General features: G+C 38.7%; 1 protein-coding gene across 6 annotated transcripts in view; it reads left to right on the forward strand.

The window, feature by feature from the left end:
- Positions 1-19,441, forward strand: part of PLEKHG1 (pleckstrin homology and RhoGEF domain containing G1) — a 137,112-nt gene that overhangs the window by 108,861 nt on the left and 8,810 nt on the right. For all 6 annotated transcript variants that reach the window (XM_062641737.1, XM_062641736.1, XM_062641738.1 and 3 more), the window contains 11 exons: positions 2,950-3,019; positions 10,050-10,096; positions 10,363-10,513; positions 11,515-11,646; positions 13,938-14,120; positions 14,208-14,303; positions 14,418-14,504; positions 16,100-16,133; positions 17,044-17,139; positions 18,365-18,403; positions 18,881-18,903. In XM_062641737.1, the coding sequence (XP_062497721.1) occupies positions 2,950-3,019; positions 10,050-10,096; positions 10,363-10,513; positions 11,515-11,646; positions 13,938-14,120; positions 14,208-14,303; positions 14,418-14,504; positions 16,100-16,133; positions 17,044-17,139; positions 18,365-18,403; positions 18,881-18,903 (958 nt within the window). The remainder of the gene's footprint in view (positions 1-2,949; positions 3,020-10,049; positions 10,097-10,362; positions 10,514-11,514; positions 11,647-13,937; positions 14,121-14,207; positions 14,304-14,417; positions 14,505-16,099; positions 16,134-17,043; positions 17,140-18,364; positions 18,404-18,880; positions 18,904-19,441) is intronic.

Genomic DNA, 19,441 nt, shown 5'->3' on the forward strand with positions numbered 1-19,441 from the left:
AATGAAGTTATATCAAGGCTAAATTTCTCTTTAATTTTTTTTTTTCTTTTTACTGAAAGTCTGAACTTTTCAGATTAATTTTCCAGAACTTTATATGGTGAAAGTATTCTACTATGAAGACCAGATTGGACTTGCATGTCCAGTTTTTCTTTGAATGTTTTTCTTGAATGCTATATTCTATCAGTCATTGAGAGAAAGAAGTTTTTCAGAGATGCTGTTACTTTAGCATTTATGGCTATACTGCACAGTGCTTGGTCATCAAGAAGTTGGTTGGTTTTTTTTTGTCATAGGTTTGGGACAAACCATGCTGTTTTCTTCCTACATCTTTGCATTCCTTACATTCCACCGAAATTGCCTGTCTCATGTCCCACCTCCTATTACCATCTCTCACTTGCTCCAATTCAGATCAAGGTGGAGGAGAAAAATACTTGTGTTTCATTTTAAAATGGTTTGGTGGTGATATAAAATTAATAAAAATTTTTAGAAGTGCCTTGTCTGAATTGCGTGTGCAAATATGGTGATTATTTGCAGACCTATAAACGTGTTTATTTCTTTCCTCTTGACCTCCTGTGGCTAACAGCTTGATACTAACCTGCCTTTTGTCCTACTGAAAGTCTTCACCCATGGTGGGAAGACAAATGTATTGTCTTGAAAATAAATCATACTCCAAAAAAATCAAAGCATCCTAAAAAAGACATTGTAATGAGACTTTTATTCATTTGACTTGAAAAGATAATTAATCCACTGCATGGAAAATAGTCTCTTTATGCTTACGTCTCTCATTCCGAAGGAGTTAACATAAGCTATTGAGGATGATCCTAGATTCAGATTTTTTCAGCCCACAGTAACTCAAGCTGTATAGCTCAGTACATGGTCTCAAATGGCACCGGCACTTGCAGCATACTTCAGTCTGAATCTTGTTAGCAATTCAGCTGCAAGAGCATGGAGTTCCTCTAACAATGCTCCCCCATGCTCCCTTCCTGCCTCGTGGTTGGCACAAGTGAGTCACAGAGGCTGAGAGCTGTGGTACCACCTGTGAACAGCATAAAACCTCTGCATATTCAGGTGAAGGGAACTAATGCTTTTCTCTGTTGTTTCTTCGGCTGGGTACTTAGATGTAGCCTATAATAGCCCTGCTTTCTCACGTGTCAGCTTGGTTGTATAGGAATTTATTTAAGTTTTACAGGATTCCTGGGCATGACACATTTGTTATTTTTACAGTAGCAGGCTGCTCTTGCCAATCCCATTCTTACCAGCAAGGTGAAACAGAAGGGAGTGCAGTATAGATACACAAAATCTTTAAAAGCATAGCCCTTGCACTATGGGCTTGAGCTGAAGGCATAAGCCACTAGCACATTTACTGCATTAACCTGGACTTATTGCATGAATATATGAAGTCTTTAGGTGTTGCACTGCTGTGTCCTGTAGGAGGAATAACATGATATTATATGGGACCAATAGGAATAAAATGGCAATCAAGGAACTATATACCTTTAAGCCATCAAAAGAATGTCTGCCTGCCAGACAGCAGGAATACTCTGAGCCTATTCATTGTGGCTGAGGCTATTTCCAAAACTCATGGGTGGAACACAATCATTATAACTAATGGTTATGGTCACCATTGCTACTTCTTTTGCTGATGTAAAGGAGCTTCTTGAGTGTGGGGTATCAAACAGAGGTCATATTTTTGTTCTCATTTGATGAAGTGTGGAGGTTAAAGTGCTGCTGTGCAGACTGGCTTAGTGACCGCTGAACCTAAGCTCTTTGTCTGTCTTTGTTCCTTGTGACTGATTGCTGATTTCTTCCCTTCCTTCCACCAGTAATTAGAGAAGCAAAGAATAAGTCAGGAAACTTTCCTGGTTTACTCCTTTTCTTACTCATGGGGTGAAATTATGTCTGCTTAGAGGGGAAAAGGGTAGTTCACTAGATAAAGGTGTAGCAACACTTATGCAAAACTCATTCAAGGAACCAGCTGTGAACTGGGAATGAAGTAGCCCTAAACAGAAAATCATCTGATGAGGGGGGAGTTCTATCAGAAAACAATTTGGCAGAAAACTCAGTTTCTTCTCTCATTTTCCTGAGTACCTCCTTCAGTAAGACTAAAGACTACTTGGATCAAGGGCAGACCTCTGAGGTTTTCTTCTTCTGCTTGAACTCTTTCTTTCACTGAATTGGCTTTTGAGAATGGAGTTTCATACAACAATGAACATGCTCCCTTATTGCTTTGCTCCTGTTACAATGAATTCATTTCCTGCTTGGCATGTCAAAATTGTAAAATCCTCTCAGTGAGGTTTTATTTTTATGCATGTAGAATTTATATATTCCCATCCAGGAAACTTTTTGCAGGCTAACCATTTTTCTTCAGTGAAGAGACCCACTAAAGGTAGATGAATTTTCTCAGTGAACTTATTGCCATTCTTCTTGTATGTGTAATACATCCCTGGTTCTCATCTGTGTTTTTCAGACCAGCTCCTCATCTCCCTCAATCAAGTAAAGCTCATGGAACATACAAAATCTTTATAGGGCAGCACATGTGCTTCAATAACTTCAGTTTTGTTGTTTTTTAATTGTGTTAGTTGTTATACAAGCTTACACAACGGACTGATTGTATCACTGTGAGTATCATAGAAGAGCTGTCAATCTGAAGGAAGAGGCTTAGCTTTGCTTAAGAGATCAGCAATCCATGGTTATTGTGATGACTTGAATTTTTGAGTATGTTTTCTTAGGGTGTTCTCTTGCCTTCAAACAAAAAACACCAGAGGCTATACATCTAGGGGGAAGAGGAGCGTGAAACTGATTCTCATTCCCTTTTTTAGGACTCCCTGCATCGTTAAGTGCTTTGGGCATCACTGCCATGAATGATGAAGCACTGTCTGGCCCAGAATATACATATGTGTCTATTCCAAGGTGTGCCATAATTGTCTTTCCTTTTCCTGTTCTTTCTTTTAGTGAACTTCTGCAAGATTTGGAAAACTGTGAAAATGATCCCGTGGCTATAGCAGACTGTTTTGTTTCCAAGGTAAGTGGCTACTGCAGGATTCTGCATGATAACACCAGTTGCAGAGTGATATGGGGAAATAAGATTAATTTATTGGCTTTTGAAACCTAATTCTGACAGCTTGTGTGATTTCAACCAAGAAAAGTTTGCAAATCTATGGAAAGGAAAGGAATTTCTCTTAGCAGGTAATAGGGAGATGCCCCTGATTTGCATTTTTTTCTTTTTTTTTTAAATCAAGGAAAGGGTGTTATTTTCTTCAGTAAGTATATCTGAAATGGTGGAGCTGTTGATCTAGAGTTCATTTTTAGATTTTTATGGTTTTGTGGGGTATTACAGAGATTCATTTTTTTAAATATAGGTGACCAAGTGATGCTCCAGTTTTACATTGTCAGCTTAAAAACAGCCAGAGAATACAACTTGGCTGCACTTTTTAAAAAAGCAATAACCTTACCTTAACATGTGGCCGTGTTTTCTGAGATGCATTTTTCCTGAGCCCAGCAGCCATACCTTTACTTTTGTTAAAGGGGGTGGTTGAAAGTTTAGCTTTAAGATCCGTATCTCATGCTCTCTGACATACTTTGAATTTTCTGAACATTGATCTGAACATCTTTATTCTGTTGGGCAGTTCTGAAGAAAAAAAATATGGAGGAAGAGAAGTTGTTAGGTGCAGGAGAAACACAGGAAACCAAAGTAGGTGTCCTTCATTGTAGGAAACCCAAAGCGCCAGTCATGGAGAACGGGAATGGCTACAATGGGTAGGACAACAAGACATTAAGTAATTTGGGCTACTGATTACTCTAGTTCACTGCAGACATCATCAGAGAATTTACATTTGCCTTGAATCTGTAGAGTCCAAATGTATTAAGAAATAATGCCATTGCCATGGTAACTTTGGTACAGAGGAGTGGAAGAGGGTGCATGCAGTTGTTTAAATTTGGATAATCCCTCTATAGGTGTGTTTCCTTTAAAGAAACCCAAACAAACAAAACACCCACAAACCTCAACAAAACCAAAAAGTCAAACCCTGTCTTGTTTTATACCTTGTCCCGAACGTAGTATTGTAGGCACCAAGCATTCAGTGTAATAGGTCTAACACAAGGATTTAGGATTAACTGGATCACCCTTTCATGGTGGTCCAGTAATTTGTTTGGTACTGTTGTGACATAAGGGGAATAATAACGCCAGCTTAACACTGCTGTTGCCAGATCATTTGCTTAAGTTGAGATTGAGAAAGCTGTTATTTATCTAGTAATTGATCCTTTGTAAGCACTGAAAGATCTTAGTGTCAGTACCCCTAGTACAAAAGTAGGATGTAGTTCTTCCTCATTGCAACGCTGTTCATGGTATGTTGTTATTGCTCCAAATAGCCTATACTGAATTGAAGGAGAGTGAATGGGACAAGGGCAAGCACAAAGTCCTGCTTCTGGAATGGAACAACCCCATGTGCACACTGGATCCAGCTCACTAGGAAACAGCTTAGCAAAAAAGGATTTGGGGTCCTGGCAGACAATTAGCTGAGTATAAGTCAGCAGAGTGCCTGTGCAGAAAAGGCCAATTGTGATGCCTTCAGGATATTTACAGACAGCACAGTTTGGAGCTAGTAGATCTTTTTATTTTACTGCTTGCTTATAGCTTGGGCCACTGGGACTACTTCTGGCTGGGACATGAAACAGAGGTGGTGCAAGTGACAGTAATAAGTCCAGGAAACTGTTCTGCTCTTATTCAATTTGGCCAGCTGAAAGGAGTTTTCTGGTAGACTTTCTGGCCACTAGTTCCAAAATCCATCTGCATATCATTGCTCGTGCTTTTTGTTCCGTTGTCAAATGCTTTTAGCATTTGTATTATTGGCAGGCAACTGCCTGATGGCTCAGAAATTGCTAGAGATTGCAGTTCTAAAAAGCATTTTTTAGCTTCATCCAGACAAGTGCAAATACTTATAAGCAAAATCAAACAATACCAAAATACCCCGCAGTTCTGATTTTAGCCATGAAGATGTCATTACAGCAACAGCCGACTGTCTTAAGAGGCTCCAGTTATTCTTTCTTGGTTGATTGTATCTTCCCGGCATTGAGTAGTGGAAATAAAACTGCCTTTTTTGGCAGTATGCAGTTCTTCAAGTCTTACAGGACTTTGGCCATTTATTGTTTGATTGTTTCAAGTGTGCTGGATCTTCATTGTGGGTTAAACACAGTGATAATATCACACTGAAGTCATAGCTCACAGCCTTAGCTAATGGATGTAGCTCTGCTGGAGCTTCTTTAATGCTTCCAGTGGAACTGTGCTTAGGTTACACAAGCTGTGGATCTAGTGTTATTTTTCACTCTGCTGGTTCAGCTGTGGATGCCACAGTTGCTGGGAATTCAAACGTATAATCAAGTTTTCACTGTAGGTACTTTGTTTACTTTTTTAATTTCATGAAGCTCAGTAACTGCACAAAGTAATAGCCATTTCTTTCCTCAGGATTCATCTGAAATGACACGAAATCGGTTTGCATGTATAACAAAACAGTTATGGTTAAAGTAACTCTGGAGCTTTTTGGAACTAAAATGTTTTATAGTCATAAAAACATCTAGGGAGTTTAATTTTTTTAAGGCCTAGTTTTAGACTGACAGATATTTGATAAACTGTTTCTTTGAACTTTGTTATTTGGTTTTGCTCAATAAAAATTGTACAGCTTGCTATACTTCCCTCACACAATCATACATTGCTGTGCTTCCAGCGTATAACTTCCATGCTTGAGCAGTAAACAGCCCTGTAACTTTTACTTTTAAGAGAAACTGAGTAAGGATTATCAAATCACATTAGTACACTATGAACAAAATCTCATAATTGTGGATTTGAATCTTAACATTTGTTGTACAGAGTTCCTGAAGCAGATAGCTCTGAAAATGGCAGCTTTTATTCATTAGCAGACTTCAGCAAGTTTTATCACCTAGCCAGTAACATAGAACTCACCAATAAAATAACCAGGCAGAGCTATGACTAAATATAAATATAAGTATTTAATAAAAACTTACAATGTTGTATTAAATTCCTCTGCTTCCTCTTAGTGTCCTTTCCAACCCTAACCATTCTATGATTGATACCTCACAGGCAAAGAGGCAAAAATGCAGAAAGACATGCTTTTTAAAACCTGCTGTCCAGTCATGAATCGCTGGCTTTACCTTTGTGCCCCAAGCTTTAGATAGTGTGGGTGGGTATTTGTTTAAACAGTGTGGGATGGCTGCTGCACGGAAATAACCTGCCACTGAGGGTAATGATGTACTTACTAGTTGAGTTTCTACCAGCTCTGGTTCTGCCTCTTTGTCTAGAATTGTATTAACTCTAATACATTAAATGTCATGGAGACATTTTTTGCTAACTGTAAGCAGAGGCTGATAAAAAGGTTCCACTGCAAGCATAGCTATAGCTTAATTATTTGCATAAAAGATTGCTTATAAGTTTTCTTGCCAACTCAGTCTTTCATTTTCATAGTAATGATGCCAATGTTAATTAGAAGAGTGACTCGAGTACTCTACACGTTTACATTTAAGTGAGTTGTTGTAAAGGAGATCTTAATTCTGGCACATTGCAGTTCTCACTCAGCACCTCAGAAATTCAGAACATGTGTTTTCTGAGAGACACACCAACAGCTTAACCAAGGGGAAAGGGAGAATTACTCTAATCTAGCATCTCATTAATGAAGAGGAGATCCAGGCAATTGGCTTCAGTTTACACTCTGACTCAGCTCATTTTTTCAGTCTCCATTTTCTTTTAAAGTGCCTTTTATGGCTATAAAAAAGCACAGAGCATTGAGAGAAGATCAGGGACATAGCCACGTGCTTGGCACCTCACTTCATGTGGAGGAGACTTGCAGTGAATTGATGCAGCAGCAGGGGACAAGTTAAGTACAGCTTGGATCTGCTTGCACTTGGCTTTGTTCTTGAGGGTGACTTGTACTCAGCCCAGATGAACTCTCAGCTTGGGTCTTAGATTTTTCAGCCTCTACCAAATAACAGGTTTGGGACCCAGGATTAAAATGATCCATGGAGTGATTCCAGTCTCCCTGCAGAGATCTTTTGGGTGTTTTTTTTTTCTGGTTTGAAGATAGCTGAGGTGAACAAAACTTTCAAGCCGAGGAAGTTTAAAAATGTCTAGAGAAATTCTGATGAGCATAGCTGAGGTTTTGCTTACAGTGTGAAAGTATTGACAGGAATACATGAAATCCATTTTAGTTCCACTGTTTTGTTGCTTCTGAACACAGTTGACAGCATTGTCTTTAGCCTGCACAGCTTGTGCCCAGATATGCTCCCAGTTACACAGTGTTTTCTCTGGAGAGTCTGCTGTGAAGTAGAGAAGACCAGCTGGAAGTGTGAACCAGAAGTCCCTTCTTTGACCATGCAAATGTAATCAGGCAGGCAGTGGAAGCACAGCCTTCCTGGGTAGTGTGGCTTCCTCAGGCTGAGGAAGAGCCTCTCTTGGAAGTGGTTCTCTTGGCCACGCTCCGAATGTGTTCCTGCTTGATGCCTAGGCAAGGTGTATGATGTTGATTCACACCAGCTTTGTAAGTCTGAATGCATATCAACAATCTCATTCTGGAGGCAAAACACATGTAATTGACTTTCTGCTGGCATTATGCTTGCATACCTCAGTAAAAACAAATGCCTTCTGATGGTTTCATGTGATGAAATGAGCTGTGGTGCAATGAAGTGAGTACACATGTAAGTGCAGTATGAATTTTGGTGTCATGTCTGTTCAGGAAGCAGCAATGATTGTGAAACAATTCTTAAAGTGTTTTGAGGTGTTGAGGGCCTGAGAAACTACCTTTTTTATTTTAAACAAGTTTGTTCCATTTAACAGTGAGACTAAAATTGTTTTAAAACCAAAAATCTAATTCAAAGTAGTTTTGACCTTGTGTGAAAAACAAAACAAAAAACCAACAACCAAAACAAAGAGGGAAAGTGTGAAAAGGCTCCTGGGGATTTCAGACTTGCTTTTGATTTTGTGGAGAATGTGCACTCAGTCCACTCTGAAACCTTTGACATGTTTGGCCTTGTTTGTTTCACAGATAGTATTTTCATTTGTTAAAATTTACCAACAGATATTTTTTTCCTTTTCATTTGAAAAGCCAACAAGGATGTGACTGTATTTATGAGCAGAATACATATATATGAAAAAATATATATAAAATGGTACAAAAAGTTCTGCATAAATCATATTATTGTGTGATTATAACCATGGGAATATATTTGAATTTATACCAAAGTCCCTCAATGAGTACCTTGTATTAACGTGTGCATATATAAAATAAATCACCTTTTTTCATCATACTGAATTTCATTCTAATGCTCTCTCTTAAGCACCCTGACTTATTGTAAGTGCTAGCTAGTTTGGTGGAAATTGCCATAGAAAATTGCACAGTGTAAAGTCTGCAGTGCTCTTTGTTTTGAACAGAAGAGGGTTGGAGCTGTGGCTGGGGTCCCAGGTATGGACATGAACATGAGTTCACTGCCTCTGGATGTAGACATGGGGTGTATGTACATGCTGTGAAAACTTGCAACAAAATTAGTCCAAGCATAAAAAAACAAGCTAAACCATTTAACTGTATTTGTATCAAGACTATATTTACTTGGTTTGTTGGTTTAAGAGAAGACCAGTTTAATAAGCTTACAGCCCACTAGTGAGTAAATGGGGATTGCCATCCCCTAGAAAAACGTTTATTAGAAATTTGCTTGAGTTAATTTTTCAAGACAGTTAATATTGATATCCAGTAAGAAACACTGAAATGAATTGCAATAACTTGTACTCATGTGGACTAGCATCTTTACATGGCATCCTTATGAATTACTGCCCAGTAGAGAAATGGATGGTACAGCCTTCTTTAACACCTGTGAGAGGGGGAAAGGAGCAGTGCTGTTGCAAATAGGGAAGGGTACTGCCTGAGCTGGCTCTTTCTGATGTATGGCCAAAAAAAAATGCAAACCAAACAAGGAGAAACAAAAGCCACAGCATCTATCAGGCCTCTCCTCCTCAGAGCACTGTTGCCTTCTGTGAAGGCAGGTAGTCGGTCTCGCCATTCACCAGTGACTGCCCCTCATGGAGCAAAGCTATTGTGCTGAGAAGGCCAGAGTCTCTTCTGAGGATGCTTCAAGTGGAAACTGGGGTCTTATTTACCACAGGAGGATTGATTTTTATTCATCTAGGAAAAGAAAAGTGATTATGTGAGCAGTTGGCCATTCTGCAGTAGTCTTTAGGACTCCAGCAAGCTGCAGAAATTACTTATTATTTGGGATAGAAGATGATAGGCAGGTGTGAACTTAAAGCACATAAAATCTTTCTGGGAGCCTGTTCTTGCATAGTTAAATGAAACAAAACCCATACAACTTAGGCAAAGAGGAAAGGAATGAAACAAGCTTTTGCTCTGAGAAGCTTGTCAGCATCAAGCATAGGCAGTTTCACTGTGACAGGCAAGTGTGGAAACCCACCTAAATCTAGTTACAGCTGGGTAATAACTGTCTGCTCTCACGGAGTCATAAATTACTTTATTAAAAAATATTAAAAAATCATTTTCATGGTTTATAATTTTCACGTATAAACTATGCTCAAATGTGAAAGTATTTATAGTTGTTCGAAAATTGCATATCAAACAAACCTACAAAATCTACTTCTCCTAGCAAACATGTGTGTGCCACAAAAATATAGGTATGTGCAAGTCAGCTGTTTGAAGGGGATGGTGTGGTAGTGGCGATGTTTTGTTTTGTGAGTTTTCTTTTAAGATGCATAGGTTGTTGAAAGGACCTTGGAGGCTTAGTTACAAAGCCAGTTGTGTTATCTCTGTATGGGTTTCCTTGGTTTTTCCTTCAAGTAAAGGAAAAATCTTGCACTCCCCTCCTAATTGGAACTCAGTTAATAAGTCTCTGGTAGTGTTAGGACTATCACAGTGAAAGTAGAGAAATCAGTGATCAGAAACAGGAGAAGTCATTGTCTTGATGTCATCATCTTTATCTTGCACCTGTGTTAGCTGTTAGTTTGACAAAATCTGAATATGTGTTAATCTTTCCTCCCCATGCAGAGTGAAGATTTTCACATATATACACAGTACTGCACCAACTACCCAAGGTAGGAATACTGGATTCCCTTTCTTCATTTGTCCCTTGGCCAGTTTATATAATGTAAGTTACAGTATATAAAGAAAATAATATGAAAAATCAGCTTCTCCCCCTCACAAATTGGAGGAATGGTCAAGGAGTTTAACTTACAAAAACACAGAGCAGTGATTGGATTAGAAATCTGCTGCCTCCTTTTAAAAGGGAATTAAAAAATCAATTCTTGACTTTACCTACAGACTTACAATGTGTCTTAAAGCTATTCACTGATGTTTCCAGGTCAGTGGCTGTATTGACAGAGTGCATGAGGAACAAGGCACTGGCCAAGTTCTTCAGAGAGCGGCAAGAAGCACTGCAGCATTCTCTGCCCCTGGGCTCCTATCTCTTGAAACCTGTCCAGCGCATCCTCAAGTACCACCTGCTTTTGCACGTGAGCGCCCATTATAAATGTATTTAGTTTATGGCTGCTGCATGCTGAAATTCCTGCTCTAGTACAAGATTTGCTCATTAGAAAGGTTCTGGGTTTCCTTAAATATTCTTTCTTCTGGGGGTGTTTGATTTCTACCGATGGAGACTTTCTGTCACTTCACAGCATATGCGTATATTTGGAGTGGGGAATTAATGGTAACTGGTTTAGACACACTGAATCAGTCTGTGCATCCAAATAATTATGTGTTTGGGTTTTTTTGTTTTGTTTTCATTTTTTTAAAACTGTTCTGTAATTCTGAAGTGGAAGATTCATGTCATGATTAAACAGTTTTGTACCCAAATCTGTTGTTGCAATGAAAACCAGCATTTTTCCACATGTTGCAATGCTGGGGGTGATGGAAAGAGGACTAAATACATATAAACACCCCAAATGGTAAGAGTTTTGTGGAGAGAAATAACTGAGGAAATTGGAACACTTTCCATCTTCAGTGAATTGAGTTAAGCAAGCTTTGGAAATTCCTGCTTTATTGTTAACGTTTTCCACATATGTTTTCTATTAGAGAGTCATGTTCTAGTGAAGTGTGAAGACACTGATCTTATTTAAAATGTCTGGTGCTTTTCTGCTCTCCAACTGTAAAGTAATGCCTAATGTAATTCCATCAGGGTTTTGTAAGTGTGTAGATATGTTCTGTGTTTTAAGAAAGCCATTAAACACCGTCTTAAAAGGTCTCCCACCAGGGAGATCTCTTTCTGTGCCCCTTTGCTCACATCAGCTGCTGCAAGTATAGTTGCTGCTAAACTGACCGTAAAGGCTTGGCTTTGTTAGTCATCTTGTGTTAATCAAATTGATAACAATGTGTACTGGTAACAAAGACAGGAATGTTGCATTTGAGGGATCACAATGTGAAGGCAAAGTAGTACAGATAGAAACATAGTGTTGTGTCTGGCTGGGAAAATTCATTTAGAAATAAGAGGTCTTTTTTTTTTTTCTCCCTGTCTTAGGAAATAGAAAACCACCTTGACAAGGACACTGAGGGCTATGACGTGGTGCTGGATGCCATAGATACAATGCAGAGGGTGGCGTGGCATATAAATGACATGAAGAGGAAGCATGAACATGCCATCAGGCTGCAAGTGAGGTTTCCAAAGAGATTTTATGGGTGTTTGTGAGCTGTTTTTGTCAATATACATGCCATTAACATTTTTTAGTTTATCTTTCCTTTTAATCTTTGACAGTCATAATTTAGACTCCCATTGAGTATGCCTGTGGCTGTTTGATCTTGGAAAACATGGTCATAGCTTCTGCAGGAAGATCTCAGACCTCGCTACCCTGCAAGCAGCATCCTGTAAAGCATTTATTTTGCACTAATGTGGAACTTAAGATAACTTTCCTTTCTTCCTTTCCCTCAATTGTACAGCACTGCTGTACAACCCTAGGGCATGGCTTTGTTCAGAAATCCTGTGTTTCGCGATTTCTCCCATGTGCTGATTAATTTTGTTTTGAGGCATTTCTTGTGCTTCTTGTTTAAATACTTTCCTCTTGGGCTTTTGAAGACTCATTATCAGTTGTTCTGTGAAAAGTATAAACATAGAAATATGATAGTTAGAAAAAAGTTAACTTTGCTTCAAAAGTTAACTTTGCTATGCCCTGAGTTACTTTTGGCATTGAGAACAAGCTCCTTTGCAGACTTTTTACAGGACTTTCATTCTGTTTCAAGCTTCCCAGTGAATCACAATTTTACATTAAGTTTTCATCAGCAGTACTTATATTGCTTTAAGAAAACTGGGGTGAAATAGGTTTATATCATTCCAGAAATCTACATCATGTTATTCTTTGTCCTTTTTTTTTCTTTTTTTTTTTTTAACATAAATGCAATTATTTACACTTTTTGAGGTTTTTTTGGTAATGTTTTTGTGTGTTTATTTGGTTTTGTTGTTGTTTTTTTGTGTGTGTAGGGAGAAGAGGGCTACATTTTGTAACACCTTCCCTGCAGCAGAATAACCTTTGCCACACATTGCTGGAAATGCTTGCTAATGACTTCTATCAAGTCTGCCATAAATCTGAGTAATGATAACCAGTAATATTTGGCAATAAAAAAGGTTAAATGCTTTTGGGGAAAAAAGCTTTTTTTAAAAAAATATTTTTTTATTTATTTTTTGAGCCTGCAAATGTATGGCGTTGTGGAGAACATTTATGTTCCTATTTATCCTTTAAAAAAGTAAAATCTCTTCCTGCAGCCATAAGGACAGGTCTTCTGTGGGCTATCACACTGCTTTTTGATCTGTTGTGTTGCGAGTACTGCAACAGCACTTCCTGCAGTCACCCTCAACAGTGGTAGACTTGGTCCCTGTGCTGTACCCTGACTTATTTGCAAGTTCCTGGAGATCTGATAAAATGCAATTTAATTATTTTCTTTATAGTCCAAAGTGTGCTGCTTTGGGGTTTTCTTTCTGTGAATCTTCTAGGCTGCATTTGTGCTTCAAATACACTAAGAAGTTTTCTAGCTGAATGCTGTATTAAAGCATAACATCCTATAGAGAGACAAGCCTAGGGTGAGGAAACCCATCCCTGTTCTGATAATGCTGCCAGGTTTGAAGTCCAATGGATATTTTTTAAAGGTTTCCCTAGTTAAGTTTTAGTTTGCTTTTAGAATTTGCTGTTTTGTGCTTACGTCCTATGTCATTGCCACTGACAGAAAAAACAAGCAACTCAAGGAAATGAGAATAGCCAAAGCTAAGTGACACAGACTTGCAAAGATGTTCTTGGAAGTTTCTCCAGCCTTTTTTTTTCCTTATGTAATAAATAAGCTGAGAAATAGCTATGGTATGTATGAAATTATTAAAAATACAAATAAATCTTTATCTTCAAATGGTCAGCTGACCAAATCACTTCTGGTCCTTTAGTCTTCTGAGAAACACCTCTTCAACCTGAATACCTCACAGAAGTGCCTTCTGTGATGGGGCTACAGGACACAGACACAGCATTATAATTCACTCAGTGGGGGACCACACAACTTCAGGACAATGCGCAGGGTGAGAAGGAAACGTTAAGAGGGTTTGGTTAGGGGAGATGGAAGCAAGTACAAAAGAGGCTGATGACTGAATTACAGACCATTTTTAATCCCCTAGTCTGGGGAGATGAGACTGTGCTATTTCATTACAGGCTGTTCCAGGGGTCTCAGGGCTTTTTTGCTGGGTCCATGCAGAGGCAGCAACCAGTGCTCAGGAGGGTGTGTTTTAGCCTGGGCTTAGCAATAGACCTCTAAGCACCTGGCTGCAATGTAGCACATAACCTAGGTATATGTGGACTTTCCGCTGTTGAATGTTATATAGCAGAGTGGGAATGGCATTAGCAGATTCTTTGAGTCTTCATTTCAGTAAGATCTCTGAAATAAGTGTTGGTTGTTCTTCTTGATCTCTTGCAGGAGATTCAGAGTTTGCTTACTAACTGGAAAGGGCCAGATCTCACGAGTTACGGGGAGCTGGTGTTAGAAGGAACATTTCGCATTCAGAGAGCCAAAAATGAACGCACGTTGTTCCTCTTTGATAAGCTGCTGCTAATTACAAAAAAGAGAGATGAAATGTTTGTATACAAAGCTCACATACTGGTATGTTGGAGATCGGGGGTAATGTGCTGTCTCCAGGTCTCCCCAAAACTCCTCCGTGATTCACATCATTGCCTCTCTTCATTGCAGTGCGGGAACCTGATGCTTGTTGAAGTCATTCCAAAGGAACCACTTAGCTTTAGTGTCTTCCACTACAAAAATCCCAAGATGCAACATACTGTCCAGGTATGACAGAAACCTCCCTGCCTGTTGGATAACCTGACTGATGACTGTATGTTCTTCCTGGCCCTGCCTAACACAGTGATGCATTTTCTCATGGTGCTACAATGTTTTTATCAGGCAAAGTCGCAGCAAGAAAAGCGCCTTTGGATTCTTCACTTGAAGAGGTTAATTCTAGAAAATCATCCTGCTAAAATTCCTGCCAAGGTAAAAATAACTAAAAATTAAAAAAAAAAACACCTCAAACCAGAAAACACTGCCTTGTATGTGTGCAGAAACTTAAAGCAACCTTAGCTGCAAGATGCATGGCAATTTAGAGAAAGTTTAGACTCCAAGAGATTAATTAACATGTTATTTCCTTATGTCTTTAAAAGTCCCTCAAAATTAATGGAAAAGTTCCACTATAAGCATCTACAGGGCTTGGTACAGGAGTAGATGGCTTAGCATCTACTTAGCATCTACTCCCCCCCTACTGAGTTTACTGCTTGTTTGTTTGTTTGTTTTTCCTAAGTATAAGATTCATTGATCAGTTTCCTTTTTTCTTTTCTTCCACTGACTTTCACACTGTAATGGCTGAAGAATGTTCCCTGTGACTTATGTACATGGTGCTGCACTAACTCTCATTTTCAACAGCTTAACAGAAAGAATTATGGGACAAAAAAGCCCCAGAAGTTGCTATTATTAATTCTTCCCTTATCTTTTTGTTGACAGAGTTTATCAAAGGTATAATATTTATGCTGGTATCTATACTTACAATGTAAATACGTGCTGTAGTTCATTAGGTTGTAAAAAAACATGCTACAGCATGATCTCAGCTTTTGTATCAAGATACTTTATCATTGCATTATTTTTCTTAAAATCTGTGGACAGAAAGAAGTGTGCCAAAAATATGACGCCATTTTCTGCTCAGGGAAATAATTTCACTTGAGAAGGGAAAACTCGAACCAAAGAAATCTGAGGTTTTCTGACTTCTTTTTTTTTATATTTATTTTTTTCCCTTTGACAAAGTGGTAGCAGCTCGTTATGAGCTCTCTGCCCATTTTTTGAACGATTTAGTAGCAGTCCACGTATGACGCCTGGTGGATAACTATCGAACTGCACCTGTAGAAGGGCAAGTAGGTTACATAGGATATTGTATTTTAGTTTTTCTTATTAGCTCACATGCTTGATAAAACATCCAGATTCCTATTAAAAAAAAAAAAAAAAGTGACAAACTTTACGCAGTCATGAGATGCTTTTTATCCTGGTTCAATCTTACTTCAACCAAACGATGATTTAGCTTTTTTAATAGCTGCTCCTCAAGGAAACACTTACAGGAAGCAAGGTTGGTAACAGTGATCTCTGGAGATGTGAGTCTCCATGGAAGAGAGCCAGTGTGTGCAGCATGCTCTCAGCACAGCCCAGCCTCTATCTTTGAAGCCAAAGCAGTTTTTGTGGTCAGATGTGGCATCACTACATCCTCCAGCAATTCCTTGCACCAGCAGATAGGTAGGTGCTGTAGGTACATGCTGCTCCCTTTGTGCTGCCAGAACAGAGGTGGGCACTCAAGGCAGAGCTGTCAGGTCCATGAACAACAAAGATTTGTGTGAAACCTTAAAGATAAGCTCCTGCCAGCAAAATTCTTCTTCACATATGTATTGTGTCCAATGCAGAGTAAGACAGAAAATAATGCTGCTAACCATATTTATTAGTTAAAAATTAAGCTTGCTGTTGTTTACATATAAACTCACTACTCTCAGTAATGCACAACATAATTTATCCTTCTGCTTACAGTTCAACTTTTTCATTTGTTACTTTTTCAGGCCAAGCAGGCAATTCTAGAAATGGATGCCATACGTAAGTTGGTTCTGTTTCTTTTTCTTTTTTCTTTTTTTTTTTTTTTTAAATGAATAAAAACATCTTCAGAAGTGTGGCTTTAACTGTAGGTTCCATCTGAGACAGAAGACAAGGCTTATTTATCTTCCTTAAATTATGACCTTGCTGGAAAATCCAAAATTGGATGCAGATCCTCTGCAGCTCTGTAGGCTTATTTATCAAAATTCCTGTTAAATTATGACATCCTTACCATGTGTGCTGTGTTGGAAAATCCAAAATTAAGCAAAAGGATTGCAGTGCATTATGACTTCTTCATGCTGGCAAACCTACTGCTGGAGAACAGTGAGGCTTATGCTTATGTCTGAAGAGTTTACCTGTGTGTCCCAGAAGCCAGCATCAGAAAGTACATGTGATGCTGCTGTCTGTGCTCTGAATTCAATCCCATCTACATGGTCCCTGCTGTTGCATCTTCTGCTTGCTGCCTTTGCTAGTGCAAGCTGTGTTAGCTCTTCACATTACCAGTGATCCCTAGCAGTGTAGAAAATGAGAACAATAGTCCTACAATATAAATTCTGAGGAAGTCTTGGAGTAAAGCAGGCTTGTTATTTATGTATGTGGTGGTTGTTGTAGACACTTGGTCAGGAAAGCTCTGACTGAGAAACTGGCAAACACCCCCCCATTATGGTGGCTAAATGTTGCTGGGTTAGCCATCTGGAGTAAGGCACAACTAAGTGGGCAAAGTGTTGTTACGGCTGGGCAGTTAACGGCTACCCCACAGCAGCAGCATATCTGCTTGTGTTGCTTCAGGCTCTGATGAAGTTGCCACTGCATCAGTCATAAAGGGACTTATGCCTTTGAAGAGAGCTGCTGAGGAATGTGAATTGACACACGTCACTCTTAGTTATTCCTTGTGCGTCTGCTTGTTCCACAGATCACCCAGGCTTCCACTATAGCCCTGAGGGAGAAACAAAATCATTGTATCAGCCTAAAGAAGGCACTGCTCCTCAAAGAGTGAGAAGGAAATCAGGTGAATAAACTCCTTTACCACCTAGATGACAAAAGGAAAAACAAGCAGGGTTGTTTACAGTGGGGTGAGGATGGGCATGTGGAATTGGTCTGTAACCTGCACTCCATGCAGACTTAACATTGCACAGTATCTCTCGGATACAGGTGGACCATCTTACTAACCATCTGTTGTTTGTGTGATTTATTTATGTATTTTTTATCCACTGTTTGCATTTAATTTCATGGATATACATTCCTAATGTTGCATGCATAAAGAACAGTTGGCACTTTCTAATGGATAAAAGAATACATATGCAGGAAAGCCAGCCACATAATTTAAATCTGACATTTCCCCTCCCCTGCCCCAAAATAATTAAGTCTCAGAAGTGGTTCCATCCTGATTATGATAGCGTTGTTATTTCAGAACATGGTTACTATCTTTACTTGGTGTAATGTCCACCTTACGGATAACAGAGATTTGAAAGGTAGCTATGCTGACTTTGGGTTGTGTTTTTTTCCTCCTAGCTCAAACATACACCTGTAATTCCTCTTGAAGTCATTTCCCATGTCTGTTTAGTTGGGTGACTTCATATTACAGTCACTGTGGTCCTCCTCAGCCTTTCCAATTTGGAGTATGTAACACTGTGTATCGAGAATGACTTAAACAAGGTTCAGGAGAGTATTGATGTAGTGATTTATCATAGAGCAGCATTTGTGTCTGAAAAAACAGTCAAGTTCTAATTACTTTCCAGATGTCTTCCTTTGTTTCTAAGGTAAACGATTTCATTGGTTCTGCTTTGCCTGTGAAACAAAGAATACAAAATGCTGATCTAATGGCCTCCTATGTAATGTTCAGCTACTTACATTTTAAAGCCCTGTTAAGCTGTTGGTATCTCATACATATTTCTAATAGGAAACCTACAGCAATTTAAGAGCAATAACAGGGATTACCAAGTTTTTTGAAAGCAGGAATCTTAACATGGGATAGAAATTGATGTGGTTCTTGCATGGATGGTAGCTGCTACTACATTAAGCAGCATGTATGTTCCTTGGTAACAGCTGTAGGTTTGTGACTTAAACACATGTTTTTTTGTGAGGAAACTGGGTGATTAAGAACTGAAGATTTGGCTTCCCTGTGTGGACTCAGAAGCTTGAATTTTGGTATCAGTGTTATAAAAAGTTGGCCAGGATGCCCATGGCTGTCTTCAGGATAGTGGAGTACTTAAACATATTGTTGTCTTTTTCAGAACCTTCATCTAGAGTCCATAAAGCTTTGAAGTCAAATGGTAAGCTACTTTGTCTACTGTTTATTGACCCAGTACTTCTGTACTTTGTAGAACAATTAAAGATGGTTCCTTTTCTCCTATAATTTTCCCTAAATACATTGAGGAGGGTGGGTGGAGGAGGAATCACACAAAGAAAGCAAAACTTTAGTGTTTAAATCAAATGTCTGCTTGTCCCCACTTGGGTTCTGGTCCTGTAAACATCCTATCAACTGTCAACTGAACACACAGAGCCTTGGCCATTGTGAGTAGTTGCTTATATTGTATCTGTGTTGCAAATACAGGACCTCAAATGGAACTGTGATAAAACTCGTGCCATCTGTTTTGTCACAGTCCCTGTAGTCTGTTTGCTTACCTGCTGCCGCATTTAACCCCCTTTTGGGAATTCATAATTGGGATATTAGTGTAGCACTAAAATAGGCATAGACTGACACTAGTTTGATTATTTACTTATGATGAAGCATATATTTCTGTTTTCAGATATAAGTCCAGATATGCAGAAGGTAAGCTGTTTCTTACACTTCTCGTTTTAGCACTTTTAGATGACTTAGAGCACAGTACTTACCATACAGTCTGCATATTCTTGGTGTATTGATTTTAAGAATGGAAATAAAACCATAAATATTATTTAACATCTCTAGTGAGATTACTGGAATGAAAGCAACAGAAATACAGCTATTTCAGGAATAGCTAATGAAGAATATATGACCGATCCATATATCGGTGTGCTTTATAATACAGAACAAATAATTATGAATGCTATAGAGTATTTAAATTACCACTATAATAACAGAAATGCTTACATAAATGTATAAATGTAGTGTTTATTCTTTGTATTTGTATTCTTTGTATTGTCTTTGTGTTTATTAAATAAGACTGGAAAGTTTGAGCTTATTCTGATATATACATAAATCACGATATATGACCAAAAAGAGCAGATAGAGCTTATGCAGATGAAAATGAGCATTTCTAATTTTCACATTTTTCTCTAAGAATTTGCAATGAAGTTCTCAGTGCAGCTTGGAAATCTCATGTTGAATT

Source organism: Pezoporus occidentalis, unplaced genomic scaffold (assembly GCF_034315485.1).
Source record: "Pezoporus occidentalis ecotype Australia unplaced genomic scaffold, CSIRO_AGI_Poc_V1 ctg7, whole genome shotgun sequence".
Lineage (NCBI taxonomy): Eukaryota > Metazoa > Chordata > Aves > Psittaciformes > Psittacidae > Pezoporus > Pezoporus occidentalis.